Here is a 20832-nt window from a genome sequence, read left to right on the forward strand (position 1 = left end):
ATATTCGTAGTTATAGATGGCTGGAATGAGTTTAAGTTGTAAAATTATGGAAATATTTCACAGGGGCTATCCAGCAAAATGGAGGCACTGGTTTGAAAACAAGGCCTAATTTACTGTTCAGTGCCATCTTATTTGGCTTGCTTTGTGCCCAAGTAAGAAGTTGTCTGCAAGGACCAAACACCACAAGCAAGAGGAAATGAGAAACTTTATAGAATTTTTTCACTGGGTGAAAAAAAATTGGAGAAATTTCTGTTTCAGAAGGATTTAGAAAAAAATAGGTGCTTTCCCACTGTAGGGTGAAAAAAGAGAGGGAGGAAGTAATGCAAAATAAGCAAAACTGCTGCACTAGAAGTAAAATTTCCACCTTATTTGTAGAAACAGGGAAGGCAAATAGCATTCTCTCAGGTCTTTTGAGTCTTAGAAAATACATTAATTGTCAAAATGTTAAATCAGAGGACTTACTTTTGTTTTGATAAACTGTTCTGAAACTATAGTATCTTTGCATAGATAAATACTGAGGGGAAGTTTAAAACTTTCTCATTAGCATGTGTTAGGTACTACTGTAGTCCTGAGAGATTTCTCTTACACAGTGAAGTACTGTCTCAGTGAGGATACTGTTTACTGTTAATTCAATTAAATGCCATGTGAAAGCAGTGAAACCAGTCTTTCTTCTGGAGTGATATGGTCACAGGCGTGACACATAGTCATTCTCATTATCTAGCATAATTTTTTTTCAGGGGGGACACTAGCACCCACTGTTGAGCTGAGAATTTAGACACCTGTTCATATTGCCTCTGGAAAAGTGAGTCTGCATAGCGGGATCCCGGCTCTGGGCTCATTCCTCAAAGTGGCAATGCAGATTTTTGTGGCTGTCTGTAAAATGCACACAAGTTGACCATTATTCACAACTTCTAATTAGAAGCATCTTGAGGGTTTTTCTTTGCAGCCAGCTGAACACCATGAATTCAGGCGATGTGGGTTTCATTAGCCAACCACAGGCCAAGGAAAGGTTTTCAACTGAAGATGAATGACAGCTAATCCTGCTGCTATTTCATTTGTCTCTGGTGCAAGCCTAATAAATGACTACACACATCTTTGTCCATGTGTTGGCAGAGGGAGTGCAAACATGGCATATGACAACATACCAAACAGTGTGTAATCACTGCAAATTATAGCCTAAATTCCTAATTCCTCCCCTTAACGGAGCAGGATCAGGTTTCTCTTGCTGAATACAGCATGATGGGCCAAGTCCTACTTTCTTCAGCACATAAGGCCTCAGAAGTAGCAGAATGACCTGGGTCCGTTTTGCTGGGAGAGGACAAGCAGCAGAAAGGCTGTAGAGAGGAAGAATGTGCTGAGTAGAACTGGTTTAAAGGCAAACATTTTGTTTCAGAGGAAGTTCTGAGGATCAAGGGAAAAAATTGGACAAATTTCTGTTTCAGAAGGAACATGGATTTTTCAAAAATATATGCTTTCCCAGTGTAGGGTGAAAAAAGAGAGAGAGGAAGTAATGAAAATGAAGCAAAACTGCTGCACTAGAAGTAAAATTCAAAGTAAAATTGGGCTGGGAAATGCAGGGTCTGGTGCTTACAGCTCAGCCAGCATTCCCATGGATTTTGGTTTTCCTTTTGCAGAGCTGGGAATTGAGCCTTAGATAAAACAGATGAACCCAAAGATTCAGGAAGTCTTGTGGTCCCTGGCTACAGGGCAGTGTGCATGGCAGGGCAGTCTTGGAGTTTCATACCCTGATCATTCAGGATTCCAGGCAGCCCACCAGGCGAGCTGGCAGGAAACCAGCTTGGAGCCTTGCCGGTGCTGTGTTGGAAGTTCATTGAATACGATATGTCTCCCTGAAGCATTTCAGTTCTGATGAATTGGCATTTTCCAGTGAAAACCTGTTTTGTTGCTAAATTCCTCACCAGCTGTAGCCCTGGATGGCATGCAGCAGCAGTCCTTGCACTCTGCACTGACAGCTATGGGTGTGCTTGGGATGTATTGAGTCCTTATCCAAATTTGTGTGCTAGAAAGACAAAAGAATCTTTGGTAAGTAACACAGGGTTGGTGTTACTTACCTATTCCTCCATTGCACAAGCATTTTGTTGGTCTTGTTTCTGCGCTATCTTTTGCACCAAGCCATTTTGCTGCACTTTTTCTGTACTACTTTGGCACTAAATATTTAGGGAAGAGTTGTTTGCCAGTTCTTGAGGATGCTTTTAAATCTCAAGGATGCCATGAAAAATCATGCAGAACAATTGATGAGAGTTCCTATAATGGGGAACTCAGTGTGTGATATACATAAATCCAGAAGGATTTTTTTTAATGGAGTAGAGCAGACAGTGTGCCAAGTTAAGAAATCAAGTAACAAGTTAGTTAAGCATCCTTCAAAGAGAGGGAATAATTGGAAAAAATGAAAAAGTAACTCAGAGAATATTCCTTTTTTGCACATCCCCAGATGGGACAGATGTTGCATCCTTTGGCTTCTCATCTCTTGGTTTCTGATTCTTGTCCAAGTGAATGGGAAACTCATTCATTTTGGGCGGGGGGGAAGAAAGGGGGGGATATAGGCACCAAGAAAATCTTCCACAGTTTCTGCCTGCCAACGAGACCATTTCAAACACTGCTCTGTAGCATAATCCCATCTGTCACAGTTCTTACTGGTTTACAAAAATGAACTGGACTTTCTGCTTGTGAACAAAAAAAAGGCACACACTGCACAGTGTGATCAGGCTCCAACAAAATTATCATGCATGTAGGGGTAAATACCCTTCCTTGTTACTCCAAAAAGGAAAGAGCTCTGTTATGGACAGAAACCTTTAGGCTCTTCATCAAAGCCAGAAATTACCCTTCTATGAGCAATTACAGCAGAATAAAGTGTAATTAAGCCATACCAGCTAGAGGAAAGTACATCCATGTGGCAGTGACACAGTGAGTCTCTTGAATGAAATCCAGTAATCAAGGCAGGAATCTCTAGATTTAAAAATGTGCATTTTTATATGCTGAGAAGAAAAGCCATAATTTCATGTTATTTTTCTTCTGCATATCTGCATTTCTTTTGCAGGTCTACAAAAGCAACATATAACATGTAAATTAACTCAGGGAAGGAGGACATAAATGTTCAGAAAAAATTTCAAGTTAACCTTTCTTTATTAATATGTTTTCACTGAAGGTCATTAAGTTTTGTCTTAAGAAAAAAAAATAGTCTTAAAAGGAAACTTCAGGTAGAATCCTTAGCCAGTCTTTCTGACTTTGTTTAAAGTAGGGAGCTTCTGAGGGAGCTTCTCTGGGGGAAAAACTTGAACTCAGCCTTAAAGCTATAGTTATTTTCTGAAAAGAACTGTCTGAGAATTTGGATCTTGATGCTTTAAACTTTGAGAAAGTTTATGTGATTCTCAAGTCTGAAGAAATCTTGGTTTATAAGTTAATGGCAAGTATTTTCTAAATGCCAGCATGACATTATTAATCTTGTGTCTGCAAATCAAGCTGTGTTTTGTTTTGTTCAGTGTTGTCAGAAGCAAAGACAGCTGGATTTTGAATTTGTCCAGCAATGATAATGTATGAAGCAGCTTAAAAGGCAGCTTTCCCCCTTGCCACTGTGTTGGCCTCATTAGCAGTTGTAGTCTTGCACAATTTCTCAGTTGGCTGGGTGTAAAGTGCCTTTGGAGGAGGAGACAGTGGCCCCATCCATGCTGGGTTTATGAGGTAATTTGAAACTGATTTCAGGCATAGCTAACTCAGGATACATTTGTGCTACCATTGCTAAGCTATGGTGGTAAGAAAACAGTGTAATAGACTGCAGTGACAGGTAATGCAGAATTACCTTCACAGCCTTGATGAGTAAATCATTCCCAAAACTCTTGGAAGCATGGTGTAACCTACACCAGCACTGGGGCAGGATGTTAAAATGGACGCACCCTTCTATAGCCATAATTTCCTCTTGAACCTCACCCTGTTCCTCTGCAGCATGGGTAGGAATTGTCATAGGAGACAATGGGATGTGTTGCTGAAAGAAGGGTTCCAGCTTTGAACTGAGTCACTGGTATGTTAATTACTTGCATGAGGATAGGGCAGGATTTGGATCAGACAGTGACAAGCACTGATTTACCAGGGGAAAGGGTGGTGCTAAGCCAGCCCACACAGCAAATGAAGAAAGCTGGAGCGAAGCCCTGGTCCTGCACCACAGAATGATGCTCATTGGTATTCTTGGATAAGCAGGAGGAACAGGGTAAAGTCTGGATTATCCTGTAGAAAAGCAGGATTCTGTGTTTATCCTTAACTAATGGCTGCTTGCAGGTATTTTATGAGAATAAGTTAATATCAGCAAAATTATTTGTGATCTTCAGACGCAGGGTTCCTGCAGATGTGATGTGGAAGGATTCAGGAGACAGTGGAAGTAATTACAAGAAAGGCCATTTTTTGGGTAGAAGTTAAGCAGCAATGTTTCTTGGTGTTGCTTTTATCCCAAATGATATCACAATGGTTTTCCCTTATGAGCTGCCTATTTACTCCTCAAAGAATGTAATCCATTTAATTTACAGTCACTCAGGTAAAAACTAGAAGTTTAGTCTCCACATGATATCTGGCCCCTCTAGAGTATCTCTGGGAACAGAAAGACATTCAGAAAATAGTTTATTTCCTCTGCATTATACAATCCTGTTGTGATCCAGAGCTGCCTATTTTACTCCATCAAAGGGCCTTGACGGCTGACTTAAACTAGACACCTAGCTTTTAGATGGGTACAGGCAGATAAAATGGAAGTCACTCACAAAAAGTAACTCAGGTTTTGATGTTCCAGAAGTGCTAAACCTTCCTGTAAAGCAAATTGTAGGAGAAGGCTTATATCCCAGCCACTAGATGAAGGTTAGATGTTTACCATAATTTCTCAGTTTTGCTAACTTATGCAGACAAAAAGTTGGTAATTAATGCCTTTTGAGTGAACAGTTTGAACCCAGTTCAGAATGCTTTCTTATAACAGTTTTGCTGTCTGATATGTCTTTGTTGTAATATTTTAAACTCTTTTTACTCCTGCAAAATAAGGTAACTTGTCTTGGAACAGTTGTATTCACCCCAATGAGCAACCAGTGTCAGCTTTGTAGGCAAGAATAGGATGTTTCCCATAAGGTTATGGCTGGAATCTCATGGGTCATGGACATCTTTGTATTACCACTACCTGTGCAATGGATAACAATGGTTGAAATTATGGACCCCCTGCATAATCAGCTAGAAATTTACCATAGCAAGTTCAATTTGCAGAATTTTGCAAGAGCCCTCCTTTGATATTGATATCCTGCCTTGGCTCCATATTTTTTAGGATAACCCCTTTCGTTAGCAAGAAGGAACAAAAATAAGAAGAGATAGGCATGCATGTATTCTAACTGGCTATAATTTAAAAAACACTTCAGTTGCCAGAGGCACTTACTGGGAACTATATAGAAATCTAACAGCATTATCAGAACTAAGCCAGTGGCTTTGTTCAGGTTCCCATTAACACTGTTGCACAAACATAAGGTGCAGTTTGTTATCCTCAATTTCTTCCTCTCTCTCTCTCTTTTTTTTTTTTTTTGGTGCATTTTTGTCTTATCTTTTTATCAGGCTTGGAAATCTCATGGGATGGAGACAGTTTTGTGGAAGTCATGGCTGCACCTCATCTGAAAGGCAAACTCTGTGGTTTGTGTGGCAATTACAATGGGCACAAGCGAGACGACCTGATTGGGGGGGATGGGAATTTTAAGTTTGATGTGGATGACTTCGCTGAATCCTGGCGTGTGGAGTCCAATGAGTTCTGCAGCCGCCCGCAGAGGAAACCTGTACCCGAGCTCTGTCATGGGACAGTCAGGGTGAAGCTCCGAGCCCATCGGGAATGCCAGAAACTCAAAGCATGGGAGTTCCAGAGCTGTCATTCAACAGTGGATTATACCACCTTTTACCGGTAAGCGTGGCTTGCTGTGGAGGGAGGTATTAAGTTACTGTGTGATGAGAAAAACCAGGCAGTAGGCTCAGTTTCAGTCTCATCACACCAGGCAGTAGGCTCAGTTTCAGTAGCACTTGAATACATGTTGAGATATGTTTGTTTGTTAAGAATTAATATACAAGCTTATATTATGGGAGGTTTTCTGAGTCCAGAACCAGAAGAAGACGGTCCTGAGCAAATAGACCTGAGCAGCCAACAGAGAGAAAAGCAGGCAGGCTTGTGATAATTTAGAGAAAAAGTACATTTGGAGACTGAAGAAAGGGTAGAAGAGACTTCAAAACATTTTTGTAAACTCCCTCTGATTTCAAACTCAATTGTACAGTTGAGTCTGACTTCAATTGCTGTTTCTTGTGGTCCACAGAAGTGTGTCTTCCCAGAAACATTTTGAAAATTTCTTTATTAAAGCAAGAATATTAAATATGTCTAATGCCTCTTGGATGCTGTGGTTTGTGGCTTGAGAATTATAAAGAGGAGTTAACAAAATATTCCATGCATGGTCTGTCCTGCTCTGGGAGAAAAGAAAGACAGATTGAGGATCCAGAATCCTTGTCTGAGTGAATTATTTAAGATTTTTAATCTTTAAAATGGTTAAAGTCTAAGCCACAAAGACATATTTTTTGTTCTTTAATTGGCATGAGTTTATTTACCCCTCAATCAATCGTCCATTCTTTTTGTGGCCTGACATAAAAGGTAAGAGCAAGCTGGGTCACAGTTGTATGGTTGTGGAAGCTGCCTGATCTCTGTGCTCCCACCTTTCCCCACTTGGTCACATTCACTGAACTATTTGATTTATTAGGAGAAGCTTTCTACAGTGACTCAATTTCCCTAATGAATTGCCTTTCCTCTTTTTTTATAATGAGACAGAAAGACGTTTATCTAACCCAGCAGAATACATCTGAGACTGGGAAATGCTAGAAGAAGACATACAGCTTGTCTTGTAGTCTGTGTGCTTCTGCACTTATTTTGCTATGGTATATCCCTGTGCTAGGAGCCTAAAGGCAAAAAGTAAAGATTATGTTGTGTGCAGGTTATGATACTTTATCTTTTCCAATGGCTGAAGGCACAACAGAGAGCACTAGAGAAGCTAACACACACACACAGGGTCTGTTGAATGCATTTCAGCAACATTCCCATCTCACTTCCATCGTCCTTTAAAGGTAAGTGGTGACAATGCAAATGGAAAACAGGTGCAGAGAGATTTGTTTAATTTTGCAGTGGATTTTTTGTTCCTTTTTTAAAGTAGCTCATGATGAATTTAGTGCAATACACTTCCTGACACCACAGCAGAAAGTGATTTATATTTTGGCTGCAACGTAAAAAAAATCTACATGCTTGCACTCAAGAATCACCATAGAGCTTTTCTGTTCCTTTAAAATGATATCTAATGTTTGTCCTGGAAAGGCAATGAAATCAAGCAAGTATTTAATTTGTGTCCTTTTGTAGAAAAGTGTATTTTTCTCTCAGGAAATGACCATCATATTTTGTCAGAAGTAGTTGTTGTTGCCATTTTGATGTTGCTAGCTGTTAAAATGCTCAGCTTCCAACAGAGGAATGAAGATAAACTATAATTTATAGCTAAATAATGGTATGCAATAGAATGCTGCTTCTTGTTAGAAACTGATAAAGTTGTAGCAAGAAATTTTGTCAATGACCATGGTCATTTTTCATACCAGGAAGAGTCCACAAGGAGGTAATGATTATGGGACACACATTCAAGAAATATTTGCATTTTTCATTAATTCTGTTCAGAATTCTGTTAAGAATTAATGTAAAGAACTCATTACTGGTGATGTGCCTTTGCAGGATATTTAGATTTACATTGAAAGAAATTCAAATTAACACAGCTTTTAACTGAGGTTTTTTTGGAAAGGCATATTTAGTCAATGTTCTCTAATTTCAGGGTAAGATTAAGTAAAATTTTTTAAATTCTGCTTTTTTAACTCTGAGCAGGCTCCTAGCAGTAAGAAAAGGAAGGAGGCAGAATGATAGCGTTAGATTACTTTTTTTCTTCTCCCTGTGTCCTCATTGAATTGAATAGCTTCTCAGTTTTTACTGTCCAACATTACATATTATGGAATTTTTCCTTTTGAAATACTATTTTTCAAGAGTTAATCTTTCTTAGTAATTTTTGTCTGTATTAGTGACTTTGCTTCATTTTCATTTTGCTTCTTGGGTACTGACCTGCTGTTAATAAAAATTCTCAGAAACAGAAATAAACTCAGCAGGAACATTAGGAATTAGGGTGTGTTTTTTCCAAATACCAAAAAAGGCAGCGAACAATGGATTGCAAACTTTTGTTTGACATTGTTTTACTGAGGAGATTTGTGTGAAGATATCTCAAATTCATTTTAAGTCTCATTCTTTTTACAGCTGTAGTTTCTCCTTTTGCTGGCCATCCAAAAAACACACAGCGTGATTGTCATGATTGTTAAGTGAAAAGGATATAGTTCATGTTTTAGAGAGTAGAGATCTAGCTGTATGTTGACTCCTGTGCTTGACCTTGAGAGAGCTGTGACACCTTAGGTTTTGTGCCTTGCCCTTAACCCTTTTTTTGTGATGTGACTTTGGTGACTTGTGTTTCCCTGTAAAGCCTATGGCAGAAGAAAGTACAATGTAAGTGTGTGAGAAAGGATTTTGAAATAGTTCTGACTGCAGACTAAAAATTTTACACCACTTCTTAAGTTCTTTGTTTTGTAACTAAACACATTTTATGTTTTGGTTTTTTTTTTTTTTTTCTTAATTGTGGTTTGCTTTGTTTAGTTTGGGGCTGGTATTTTTTGTTTGTCTTCAATGCATTTCTAGTTCAGTACTCATGCGTAATAATCTAAAAATAACCCTTGGGGTTCAACTTTTTTTTAAGTAGGGAAACTATTTTGAATTTCTAGGAGATTTTGGTAAATCCTGTGTGAAGGAGAGATTAGCAGTTAGTGTCATCACCATTGCCACTTGTCTATTTTGATATTTCATTATGGCTAACCATCCCAGAGTGGTGCTTGAAAAAAAAAAGGTGAAAGAAAACTACCAAGGTTACTCAGTACCATGTATGCAATAAAGCTGTCACTCAAACTCCTGAAACTGCTCTTGAGTATAAGCAGAACTAAAAATAGGTGCTACTATCTCAATATTTTGTGCTGTTGTTAACAGAAAAAGCTGCTCTATCACATTATTGGGAAATATTATGGTACCATTTAAGCTCATGGATGAGGATTTGGGGATCTTGAAAAAGGAGAGGAGGACTTTCTGTTCTCACCAAACCCTACCCCATGGCTGATCTCATTGTGCATCTTTGAGCTGTGCTGTAGCAGGGGCCTGCAGGTGACTCCAGCAGGTGAGGCCAGGAGCAATGTGATCATGTAGGGCAGGTCACCAGTGTGACCCCACGCCTGCTTTGCTTGGTCACGTCTGATACCTCTCAGGAGCCTCCTTGAGAGGAGCAGGCAGCCCTACCATGGGACTGCAGTGAGAGAGCCACAGCAATGCTGCTTTATGCAGGGAGAAATGTGGCTGCGGGAGACGCTGTAGAGGAAGGCACAGGACTCATACTCCCTGAACACCCGCCTTCATTAGCATCCATGGATTTCTAGTAGCTTGGTGGGGTCTTTTTTTTAAGCAGTTGCATCAATGGATTTGGAACGTGACATCAAACATGATATCAGTGTATCACCCATCTCTAATACACCTACACAGCAGCTGAGCTCATAAATGACTAATTAGACAGTGCCTGGGTCTCTCACTACTGCCACAACTACTGCCACAACTTCCGAAAAATTCAGTATCTTGGTTTTGCTGTGCAGTAGATTTCTCTATTTCACATTGGAAAATTTGTGTCCCTAACTCTTAAGAGTGTCTTTTTATGATTATTACTCTTCCTGTTATTAATATATACTTTTGCTATTGTTTTTGTTATATTTCAGCAGGCATTAGCACTCTGAATAATTAACTACTTTTTTTCTGTTTTGTAATTGTCCTGGGATTTCTCTTAAACACTTAAATCATTAGTGTTTAGGGCCATTCCTTGCCATTAGAGCAAGGAATAACTAACATACTAATAGCATCATTTGTTTGAATCTGTTAATCACAAGCATTCAATAATTGCAAATCTACTTTATTGGAATTGTTGACTTAAATGACCCTTGTGATGTGGTGTCATTACTTCATCTATAGTTCTGGGTTAATCAGTGAGTTTCTGTCTCAGTTAACCTATTAACTGTATGCAGTTAACTGCTGCAGTCTTGCAGTTTTTCTAAAAATTTCCACTTAGCTAGAGAAAATATTACTGCTTGGAGTTGAGGCATAATTTGCAACATTGTGTAGCCTGTTAGATCTCTGTTTTTCAGATTGGCAGTGATGCCATAAAATGGCTGCAGAGAACATGTAAATAAAAGATATTTACAAACTGTTTGAAAGATGGGGACCACAGGTTTGTGGCTTTGAAGCAAAAGGTTTGAAGGTCTTTTTCCCTGTTAACAATGATGTTCTACAGCTGTAAAATTCATGTGGTTATGCCCCTCTGTTCACTCAGCAGGATGGTACAAAAGAAATGTATGCTGAAGAATGACTTAAGAAAATCCTGTTTCAAGTGTTTAAGTGGTGGATGGAACTGAGATCTCTGGAACCCTTGGTTTACTGCCAAGGTGCAGAGTACAGAATTCTCCCCACAAGGTTTTCAGGTTCTGGCTATGAATTAAGGCACAGCAGTTGCTCTGGCTGTGGCCAGGCTGCTCCAGGGCTCCTGTGTAGTGTAAGTGCAGGGCGGCTGTAGCTCTTGGTGCTCACCAGGGTGACTCCTGTATTGGCTCCTGCTTCTGAACCAGCTTCCACATATGTCTTTCCACCCACCCCAGGGCAGAGCTGGCCTGTGTTCCCCTTCAAGACAAAGCCAGTGGTGTTGGCTCAAGAAAGGGACTGATGGCATGAAACTGTGACTGATCTGCTTACAGACCTGGCACAGAGCAGGGGTTGGCTCTTGCTTCCACTGACCCTTGTGCTGAGGAATGGATGTTTCTGCGCCTGTCAGACTATCTGGCTGAAGCTGGCCCTGGGTACTAGCAGCAGTGTAACCACAACAGAGAGGAGCTCAGGATGAAACAATTTATTCAGCTTCTTGGGCAAATTGTCATGGAGCAGCTGCACGGCCCAGGGAACTTCTGGTTAGAAAGGAATTTAAACATATTTGAAATAATTTTTTTTTTTTTTTTTTTTTTTTTTTTTTTTAATTTTAAGCAAATCTTCATGAGGATGTGAGTTTTCTATGAATTACAGAATCACAAAATGGGTAAGGTTGGAGGGGAGAAAAGTGGGGTCATCTGGTCCAACCTCCCTGCTCAAGAGGGATCACCCTAGTGTACATGGCACAGAATTGTATCCAGAGGGTTCTTGAATATGTCTAGCGAGGCAGACTCTGCAACCTCTCTGGGCAATCTGTTCCAGTGCTCAGTCACCTGCACAGCAAAGAAGTTCTTCCTCATCTTCAGATGGAACTTTCTCTCCATCAGTTTCTGTCCACTGCCTCTTTTCCTATTGATTTGCATCACCAAGAAGAGCCTGGAAACATCCTTTTGGCACCCCACTTTTAGATATTTGTACACATTAGTGAGCATCCCTTTCAGTTGTCTAGAGGCTGAACAGGCCCAACTCCCTCACAGGAAAGACACTTCAGTTCCCCAGTCCTTGTTGCCCTCCCTGGACCTGCTCCAGGGCCTCCATATCTCCCTTGTACCCAGGAGCCCAGAGCTGGACACAGCACTCCAGATGTGGCCTCACCAGGACTGAGTAGAAGGCAGAATCACCTCCCTCGACCTGCTGGCAATGTTCTTCCTGATGCACCTCAGGACACCACTGGCCTTCTGGGCCACAAGGGCACACTGCCAGGTCCTTCTTTGCAGAGCTGCTTCCCAGCAGTTTGGCCCCCAGCCTGTGCTGGTACATGGGGTTATTCCTCTCCAGGCGCAGGACCCTGTATTTGCCTTTGTTGAACTTGAGACACTTCCTCTCTGCCCATCTCTCCAACCTGTTGAGGTCCTTTTGAAAGGCTGTACAGAAATCTGGTAGTAGATGCATAGGCACTGGGGAAGCCAGTGTGTCCCCAACCCTTGCAAGAACTCTGGTGCTTGGGAACCAGTTCTCCATGCCTATCTGTCTGGGCTGCATGCTGCCCCTATATGAAAAATTATTCCTCAAACCACTCAATGCCAACCTGTGCATTTTGTGTAAAATACAGGTAAGAGGCACCATGACTTAGACTGTTGGTGGCTGACAGTGCTAACAATGAGAGAGAATGGACTTTGTTGTGTCTGATGCTTTTTGGGATTTCTAGGAGCAAGCACCAAACTCTCCTGCCTATATGCTAATGGTAAGGAGTACTGCAAAACTACTGCATATATGTAAAATCACCACTGTTTTAAGCCCCTTCCTTGAAGTGTTTTTCATCTGATATGGCCAAGAGTGAGTGAGTTCAAGCTGCCAGAAAAATACTGTTTAGATGTAAAGATTAGAAGATGGGTTTGGACAAATAGGTTGAGTGGTCAGAAAAGATAAATTTAAAGCCAAGCTGAGCTTAATTATTTGCAGATCATGATTCCTCTTCATCTTTCTCCACACCCCTGACCCTGGTGGGGTATTTTTCATGTAACCAAGTCCACTTGTATCTGTTTAGAAAAGTACCTCAGGAATTTGGGGCTAAAAAACATTCTTCTCTTTGTATCAGTGGTTATTACAGCTGTAAAACATCGAAGCAGTGCCAGAGGATTCGCAGATGTCTCCTTTCCTGTTGAGGTATTGGGATTCAGTGGGGGGAAGGGATTAGGGTGGAGAGGGCTCCAAAATCTGACAAAACAGTGGTGTTGGATAGACACCATTCACCTGGGACTGTCCATAGCTTGCTTCCAGCCCAGGAGTGCATGCTTCCCCTTGTGCTTCCCTATATGGAAAATTAATTTATTTTTTTTTTAACAAGGAGATATCTGTTATAGGAAAACCACATGAAGCTGCATACTGCTATGTGATTAAACCCCTGCGAGTTTCCTTTCCTTCAAAAGGATGGCATGTCTGGAATGTATTTGTTTTGCTTACCTAATTGCATGATCACAAACCTATTTGTCTTTTTACACTGAATGAAATGTTATTCCCTACTTCTTGTAAGTGCATTATGAGGCTCCATTTCTCACTTTTCCAGGAAAGAACTTCATTTGTCATTATCATGAATGGAAGTATATAGAGAATTATGATGAAAACCTGCTTCTGCCTAGTAAAACTTCATTTCTTTTTGGTTTATTACCTGGCTCAATGAAATTCAAGTCAGGTGTTTCATAACCGATTGCTGTCTTCCTCATTGTCCATTGTCTGGTAGCCATGAGACTGTGCATGTGAAACTGTAAGGTCAGTTTGACTGAGACAAAAATGATCCTGAAGGATGGTAGGCACTATGGAGTAGGGAGTAGGGAGGAGACATCTAACAGAAAAGCAGGGTATGCCCAATTATTTGTCAATATAGACTGCATTCTTAGAGCTTGTTGTTCCTGGATTTCTTTTAACGGAGGTTTGGTAGTTTGATGTTGTTTTTGGGTTTTTTTTTTTTTTTTGTTTTTTTTTTCTACAGTGCTTTGATGTCATGAGGTAAACTTCCGATTCATTGAAGTCAATGAGAATTTTGCTGTATTTGCGTGACAGGATTTAATAATTATGAATTTTCCTGTCCCAGGAAGCTGTATTACAGTAATCTTTGAATCAGTTAGTAATCTTTGTTTTGTCTTCCCACCATTTGCTGTACCACAGATAATTTCAGAAAGCTTCAGCTAGTTGTTTCATTAGCATTCTTTACCGGGGTAGATAAAAGAAAACACATTCAAATCTGGACACCCGTATCGTGTTTGATGGTCTCTTTTTTCCTAGGGGAAACTAAAGGGTGACTTTCCAAGGGAAAAAAACTAATTTGTCTGGACACAGGCAACTGAGAGATTTGTTCTGTGTTTTGCTGACTAGAATTAACTTGTGGTTCTTTTTTCTTGTCTGTAAGGAAATTGTAGAAAAAACCTGCGATGATAGGTCTACTGTCCCTCACATTTTTCAAAGCTTGTTTTACAGGCTTTAAAACATGCTCTAGGAATAATTTCTCTAATCTAGAGTTTACCATCATAAATATTATAGCGAGACTATTCAAATGCCACTATTTCACAGTGAGCATGGGCATGCTGTAGGACTGCCATGGTCAAATACAAGCAGATCCTTGTTGCATGCACTAATAAATAGTTTTTGAAAGAGCCCTTTCCTACTCTGGAAAGCACCACGGATGTTTCAGTATTATAATAGAACATTTTAAAAGAGGAAAGAAGGTGTGGAGAGGAGCTGGTAGAAAAGCAGAGGGATATCCTCCCTTGTAGAAATATTTTGAAAAGATGCTGCCTGCCAGTTGGTACAACTTAATCCATTGCCAAAGAAAAAAATACGTGCTACTCTGCAGTATTTCTTTTTAGCTGCAAAAATAAATCCTATTTTTGGAGAGATGCTATTTGGAAAAGTTTTAAGCATCATCAGAGGAAACCACCATGTCTCTGTCAGGTATCACAGATTTTAAACTCCAGCTACTACAAAATCCAAGACATCTATTCGATCTCATTTTAATTAACCTCTATGACAGACTCTCAGCAGGGCTTTCTTTGCAAATTTAATTTAATTGTAGCATATTTATTTTAAGCTTTATTGCAGTACTGACTTTAAATAAAATGCAGAGATGCTTAGCTGATGGCAATATGTCTATTTCTGTACATAAATAATTCAAGAAACCAACCCATCAGATCTCATATTCTGCCTTAAGGAGACATCAGTAAGTGTTGCAAAGAAGAGGAAAACCACCCATACGGTAGCTGGCCAACTGTACCATGACATAAATGGGGGAGAAATCCTTTCAGACCCCTGAGATGATCAGTTTGCATTTCCATAACATGACATTTTAGTTACCTTTCCTTTAGCATGCGTAACTGCAAAGCCTCTATATTTCAGTTCCTATTTTAAGCCACCTGCAGTATATCCTACCCAATTAAACACACAGAAAGATGAGCAAGGGTGTTTGTAAGCAGGCAAATGAGATGAATTTGTGGAAAATGTTTTAAAAATAAGCTTAACCTAATCCTCCTGTTATTCTTATGAGTTCATTTATGTTTCTGGCAGGATAACCAGACAAAGCAGGACGTGAGCTGTGACCACCACAAAAAAAAATTCTGTAGAAAGCTTGCCTTAGGAAGGTTTTGACAGCTCCAAGGAGCTTATCAAGCTTGCTCTCCCTATATTTTGGAGAGGTGACTTGCTGCACATGAGGGGTCCATTCTAAAGACGTTTTATTAGTCAGATTTAACTGAAAGCTTTCTTGTGGGTGTTTTTAATAGTTGCAGACTTTTCTTTCAGTTTTGCTGTCTTGTTTTTTCAATCTCACAGGGCATCCAAAAAATCTGGGATGTTCCCAGGCTTTGAGATCTCTGTGGACCACTGAATTATGTCAGCTTTTAAGTAGCTGTCTGTGGTATAAAGCAGCAATCTGGGGTACAGGCAAATCTCCTTCTTTCCTGTCTGTCCCCATAAGGGCTTGCTGTACTGAGAGGTGTGTCAAGATCCCATACTCCACATTTGCTCTCTCAAGTGTACAAATTACTAGTGTGTAAGGCAATTAACTTCTAATTATTCAATCCTCATTTTTCTATTGTTCTTCACAGCACATGAAGGAATCAGCAATTCTCAGGACTTGTGCTTTACACAGTGCCTCAAAAGCAAACACAGCACAATCCATTTTGGGTACTCTCCCTTTGCTATTCAATCTGCAAAATGTTTGCACCTTGGGCAGCGAAGCTCTGAGAGTAAGAGCAGATTGAGCACCAGGCACCAGCAGTGAGGTGAGAGACAGATGCAGTCCTTAATTAACTGTGAGCACACAGGTCCTACATATGTGGCAAGGCAAGTTCTGGTGAGGAGCTGGGACATGACAACTAAAGGTCCTGGTCCCCCTTGGCAAGTTTTAGCACCTAAGGATTATTGTACCCTTGGGCATTGCAGCACCAAAACAATGAACAGACTCAATGGGAGCCGGCAAGAATGGTGTCACAGGTACTTCTCCTAATCCAACAGTGTGTATTTATCCATCTTAATTGTTTGCCACTACAATCCCTAATCCTGGGTAATGTATGGGTACGTGTGTTGAGTTCACCCACTCTTTATTGAGATGCCCATTGGAAACACACGTGTGCTGTGCTCCCATAGTTTACTCTCTCTGGTGGATTCATCAGAGCAGACACAGAGAGTTTGCCAGAGTGTCATCCTGGAGCAGGGGTAGAACTAAAATGCCACTGCATCCAAAATACACTATGATGAGTACCTTCCTCACCCAAAGGGAGCAGTAGGGTTATATTTTAACCCAAAATAGAAGGATGTGCATATATGAGAGCAGGTGCTGTGAGTTCACTTCTTCATCATGATAGGCAGAGGATGAGAGTATTAAAGTCTCTCTCTGACTCCTCCATTTAAGCCAGTTGAAATTAAAATTGTTGATGAATGTGGTGGGAATACTGAAGGGAGTTGGAGCCATATGTTTTCTTGCATTCTGGGATACTCCTACAACTAACATTCTGTTTACATAATATTCCTGAAACATAAAAGCGAAAATAAATCTAGCATGTGAAAATTAATAACAAGTAATTTCTCTTATGATAACTCCAGAGGAAGCTGTTGTAAGTGTTAAGGTATTCAGACAGCTGATTTTTGTACATCAGCTCTCAAATGAGGTATGTAGTTTACAGAGAGTGAGTGCTTAAGGTTATGTAGTCTATGAGTACATGAAGTAAGAGCTTGTTGAGAGTGGTGGATACCATGGCAGCAAAGAAAAAGATTACGAAGTTCATTTCCTAAGTGCTCCTTCTTAGCACTTTACATTTTCAAATCACAGTGTAAACATTTAATTCTCACTGTTACCCTGGTTTGAAGTTGTTGAAATGAAGAAAGGCTTCTTTGCTGTGCAGGAAGCCAAGAGCAGAGTTGAGATTAAAATGTGAAAATGCCTGGTTCCTGGCCTCAAGCTCAAGTCCTTCTGATGGGATTTAAGAGGTTTCACATGCACAAAAACTGTATTGTCTTATTCTTGTCAAAGCAAAAATTCTCAAACTTACAGAAAAAAGCATTGCTAGTTATTTTAAGACACTAAATATTCTCTGCTCCTTTAAGGCCCAGTAGAGATGACAACCTCATTAATATTCCATGCAGCAATGTGTTTTTGGCAAGTAAGAACCTTAAAATAAGTCAAGATCTAGTAATGAATTGAGGCATGGGCTATAAAACACTTGCATTTGGAGCAAGAGGAGACAATATGCAAGAAAACCCCCACTGAACTCTGTGTTCAGATATCAAAGATTTGGCTGAGGTTTGAAAACCCATTTTTGTTGTTCTGCTCATCAGTCTGTCTACATGGGTTTTTCTCTGTTGTATTAATTTTTCATCCCATTGTTCATGAAAAAGAATTTCCATACTCTTTGGAATATGGCAAGGTGATGACATAGATTATAGATGTCCTTGTTGTCCTCAAAAGATGATGTAAACTTTCCGTAATTTTAAGATTTGCTGTGGTTATAGAAAACATTTTTGAAAATATTTTCAGAAACATCTTATGGACTGCTTGGCATGAAGGAATACCCTTCTTGGCCTTGTGTCTGAAGGCAAAGACTATTTGCTGACAGTATAGAGAAAGATCACCAATATATCACTAGGAGGGGTTGAATGTTGTTTGGTAATCAGAGAGGAACTTAAACAGAACCCACAGAAAAGTGCCTATTTTATCTGCCATTGAGCTTGTTAATATGATCTCAGGTTCTATATTGTTAATTATAGGCAGTGTTTTGTCAACATCTGAAAAACGTAGTTCCCACTATTTGCATCAAAATTCCTCACTTTACAGAAGGCCCAAATCTTCACTGCAACCATTAGCAGTAAAGATCTGACTTCAAAATATCCACTAGTCCAGAATCAAAATACACGACACAGGCATTTTAGCCCATTTGTAAGGGATATTTGGTTCGTATTCCATCTCTCCTTTAACTGACCTGCTCTGATTTCCAGATCATTTGTCTCTTTGGTTAGTTTGATTTCTACAGTAATTTCAAACTGGTATCCACCGATACCTTGCAGATGCAGAATGCAATTAACAGGCATCTGTGAGCTGTGTACTCTGCACAGCTGGGTGAGATCACACCAAACATGGTGGCAGAGAGACACCAAAGGAACAAATTTCTCTGGCAGGGTGTACTCTCATGAGCCCGTGCTTTCTCCCAAGATGTCTAGACTGCTGCCTGACTTGACATAATCTATTCCACGGCCATAAGTCAGTATTACGTGGTTGCCAGTGATATCCCTGGCCAGGATTCCCATCTGGCTTTTGAGGCAAGGAATTCACGATGCATGGTTCTTTTTATCAGCTGCATGCAAACTGTGCACTGTAGCCCCAAGAATATTCTTTACCTGCATCCTTTATTTCTCTTTATCTCCCAGTGCTGTTCATATTTCTTTACAAATTGTAAAGGAACACTTTTTAGTTATGGAATGCCACAGGGTTTTTTGTCAACTTTCTCCATCTATAGAAGTTAAAATTTTATATGGGCAGAGGATATTTAACTGTGGCATTGGAAGTAATAACATAAAAAGATGCTATTTATTTTCTTAACTGTCCTTGCAACAGATGGGGGCTACATTCAAAGCTATGCCAGGATTTAAAATGTAAATGCTCAGAGAATTGTTGGTGAAATATGTTTTAGTTCCATAACTGTGATGGGAATGATCGACAGTGGTCTGTGCAGAATGTTTAAAAGCTTTTCCATATGACTAGGAAGTCAAGAGCTGATAAATTTCCTCAGTGTTTATAATTAAAATCCAGAAGAAGATATTAAACATTTACTGGTTTCTATGTTGTGGTCAATATTAAGATTTATTGATTTGAGGACCAATATTGACTGGGGGGGAAACTAGGCCTGACTTTTCTCTTTCTACTAAATCTGGATGGTGACCGAAAGCAGAAGGTTGGATGGTTTAGACATCCAATAGCAACTTATTTCAAGGATGAGAACTTTGCCTTTCTGAAAGATTTCAAAGTTTTTTGTAATGTTTTTTGCAATTCTTTAGGAAAACTGGTATTGCAGTAATGCTTTTAAGTGCCTTTTATTTGTGGAAATGCCCCTTTGGCATACAGTTATTGGAGTTATGTGGAGTGCATGAAAATGCTGGATTGGCAGCCTGAGGGAGAGAGTTTTGTGTGTTGAGTTGGGTAGAGTGTTGTGTGGGTGCAGTATGAACAACAGCAACAGAAGTTTCTTGTGGTCTCTTACTGTTACGTTTCCAGCTCAGAGTATGACAGTGCAGCTTGCTGAAGTCCACAGAATCATCCCCATGTCTATCCAGTCCTTGACTGTCTCTGAATTGCTGCAAACAAATGACGACTTTTGTGACATGAACTTCTTCCTGAGAAGCATGAAAATACACCTGAACTCATTCCAGGTCACCACTACTTATGCATTTGTGTTAAAAGTTTTACAATTTGAAAACATCAGATGCCTGAGAGTTTGAGCCAGGAACGTCAGAGATCAGAGACTGATCTCATAAACCAACTTATTACGTGACTATCACTCCTACATACACAACATATGTATTTTTGCCTGCTCCTAACTGTTGCCTGAATTATATGCATTGCTAAAGATCTGAACACAGAAATTAATCTCTTGCAGATGCTGACTTATGGCTGGCAGCATCCTTCATTTTCAGGCTTAAGGTACTAATAAAATGCTTAAGTCTGCTTTTCATTCAGATGTGAGAAAGTCATCCAGATTGACATGAACCAAGTCTTTAATTCATTTTTGTTGGTGGAGAGAGTGGACCTAGCTCATGTCTCAGGGTTCTAGACAGGATGGTATTTCATGAAGTAGCCCAATAACCCACTCAACAGTTCGATCCAGCAAAGTAATTTATCCAGCAGCTTTTGCCACCTCCCTTTCTGGGCAGTTTGGAGCCCATCAAATTACATGTTCAGACTGAACTCAGGCTTCTTTGTGGCTCAGCAAAAGGATTTGTTATGAGCTGAGTGTGGAATGACCAAGAGAGGATTACTGTACTTACGTGCAGTAGGAACATAAACAGATTTTTAATATTAAGTGTCAGCTGCAAAAAAACCAGTTGTATCTTAAGGTTAGTTGTATATCTGAAAACTGGCAAAGGGTTTTCAAGGTTTTCAAGGCTTGTATTGGTGTTGTCTTCCTGTTCTGTAGTGTCCACTGTCTGCTTTGAGTGGAAAAGTGATGCCTTACTAGGAAGATGCATTGTGTTCAGGTAGCTAGTGTTTCTGGCAAACAGTTTTAACTCCTTTAACTTACAGAGTTTACCAGAAGCCAGTTGCCTCAATGTTAAAAATGTTTAGTGCTCTTTTATATATCTTGTAAATATGAATCCTGGCTTTCTGTGCAGTAATCCAAATGAAAGTGTGAAAGAATATATATTCCTTTTTGGTTTTTTTGGTTGACCTTTGTTTTCCCCTGTTGTAGTACAGGTGTGACAGTGATGGAGGAACACGTTTACAGGTCTGTGGGGCTGCTGGAAAAAAGGTCCCTCCCAGGGCTGTTCACAAAGTGAATCATTAGCCTGACTGTAACAATAAATACCATGACAGAGAACATGGAAAGATTTATCCAAAGGTCACGTTCAGCCAGAAGGTTTCTCTGCTGAAAGAAGCTTGCAGCTGTGTTAAGATTAAAGAGTGTCAGAGAACCATAATGTGTGTGATTTTTTCACTCTGAGTAAAATATGAGCTGTTTGTCTAACAGCCCCAGATGAGGGATTCTAGTGTCAGACTG

The 20832-nt window shown here is 39.9% G+C and overlaps 1 protein-coding gene across 4 annotated transcripts in view; it reads left to right on the top strand.

Moving 5' to 3' along the window:
• Positions 1-20832, top strand: part of BMPER (BMP binding endothelial regulator) — a 154607-nt gene that overhangs the window by 103779 nt on the left and 29996 nt on the right. For all 4 annotated transcript variants that reach the window (XM_064417729.1, XM_064417743.1, XM_064417735.1 and 1 more), the window contains one exon: positions 5590-5926. In XM_064417729.1, coding sequence (XP_064273799.1) covers positions 5590-5926 — 337 coding nt within the window. The remainder of the gene's footprint in view (positions 1-5589; positions 5927-20832) is intronic.

This window comes from Passer domesticus, chromosome 1, assembly GCF_036417665.1.
Source record: "Passer domesticus isolate bPasDom1 chromosome 1, bPasDom1.hap1, whole genome shotgun sequence".
Classification (NCBI taxonomy): Eukaryota; Metazoa; Chordata; class Aves; order Passeriformes; family Passeridae; genus Passer; species Passer domesticus.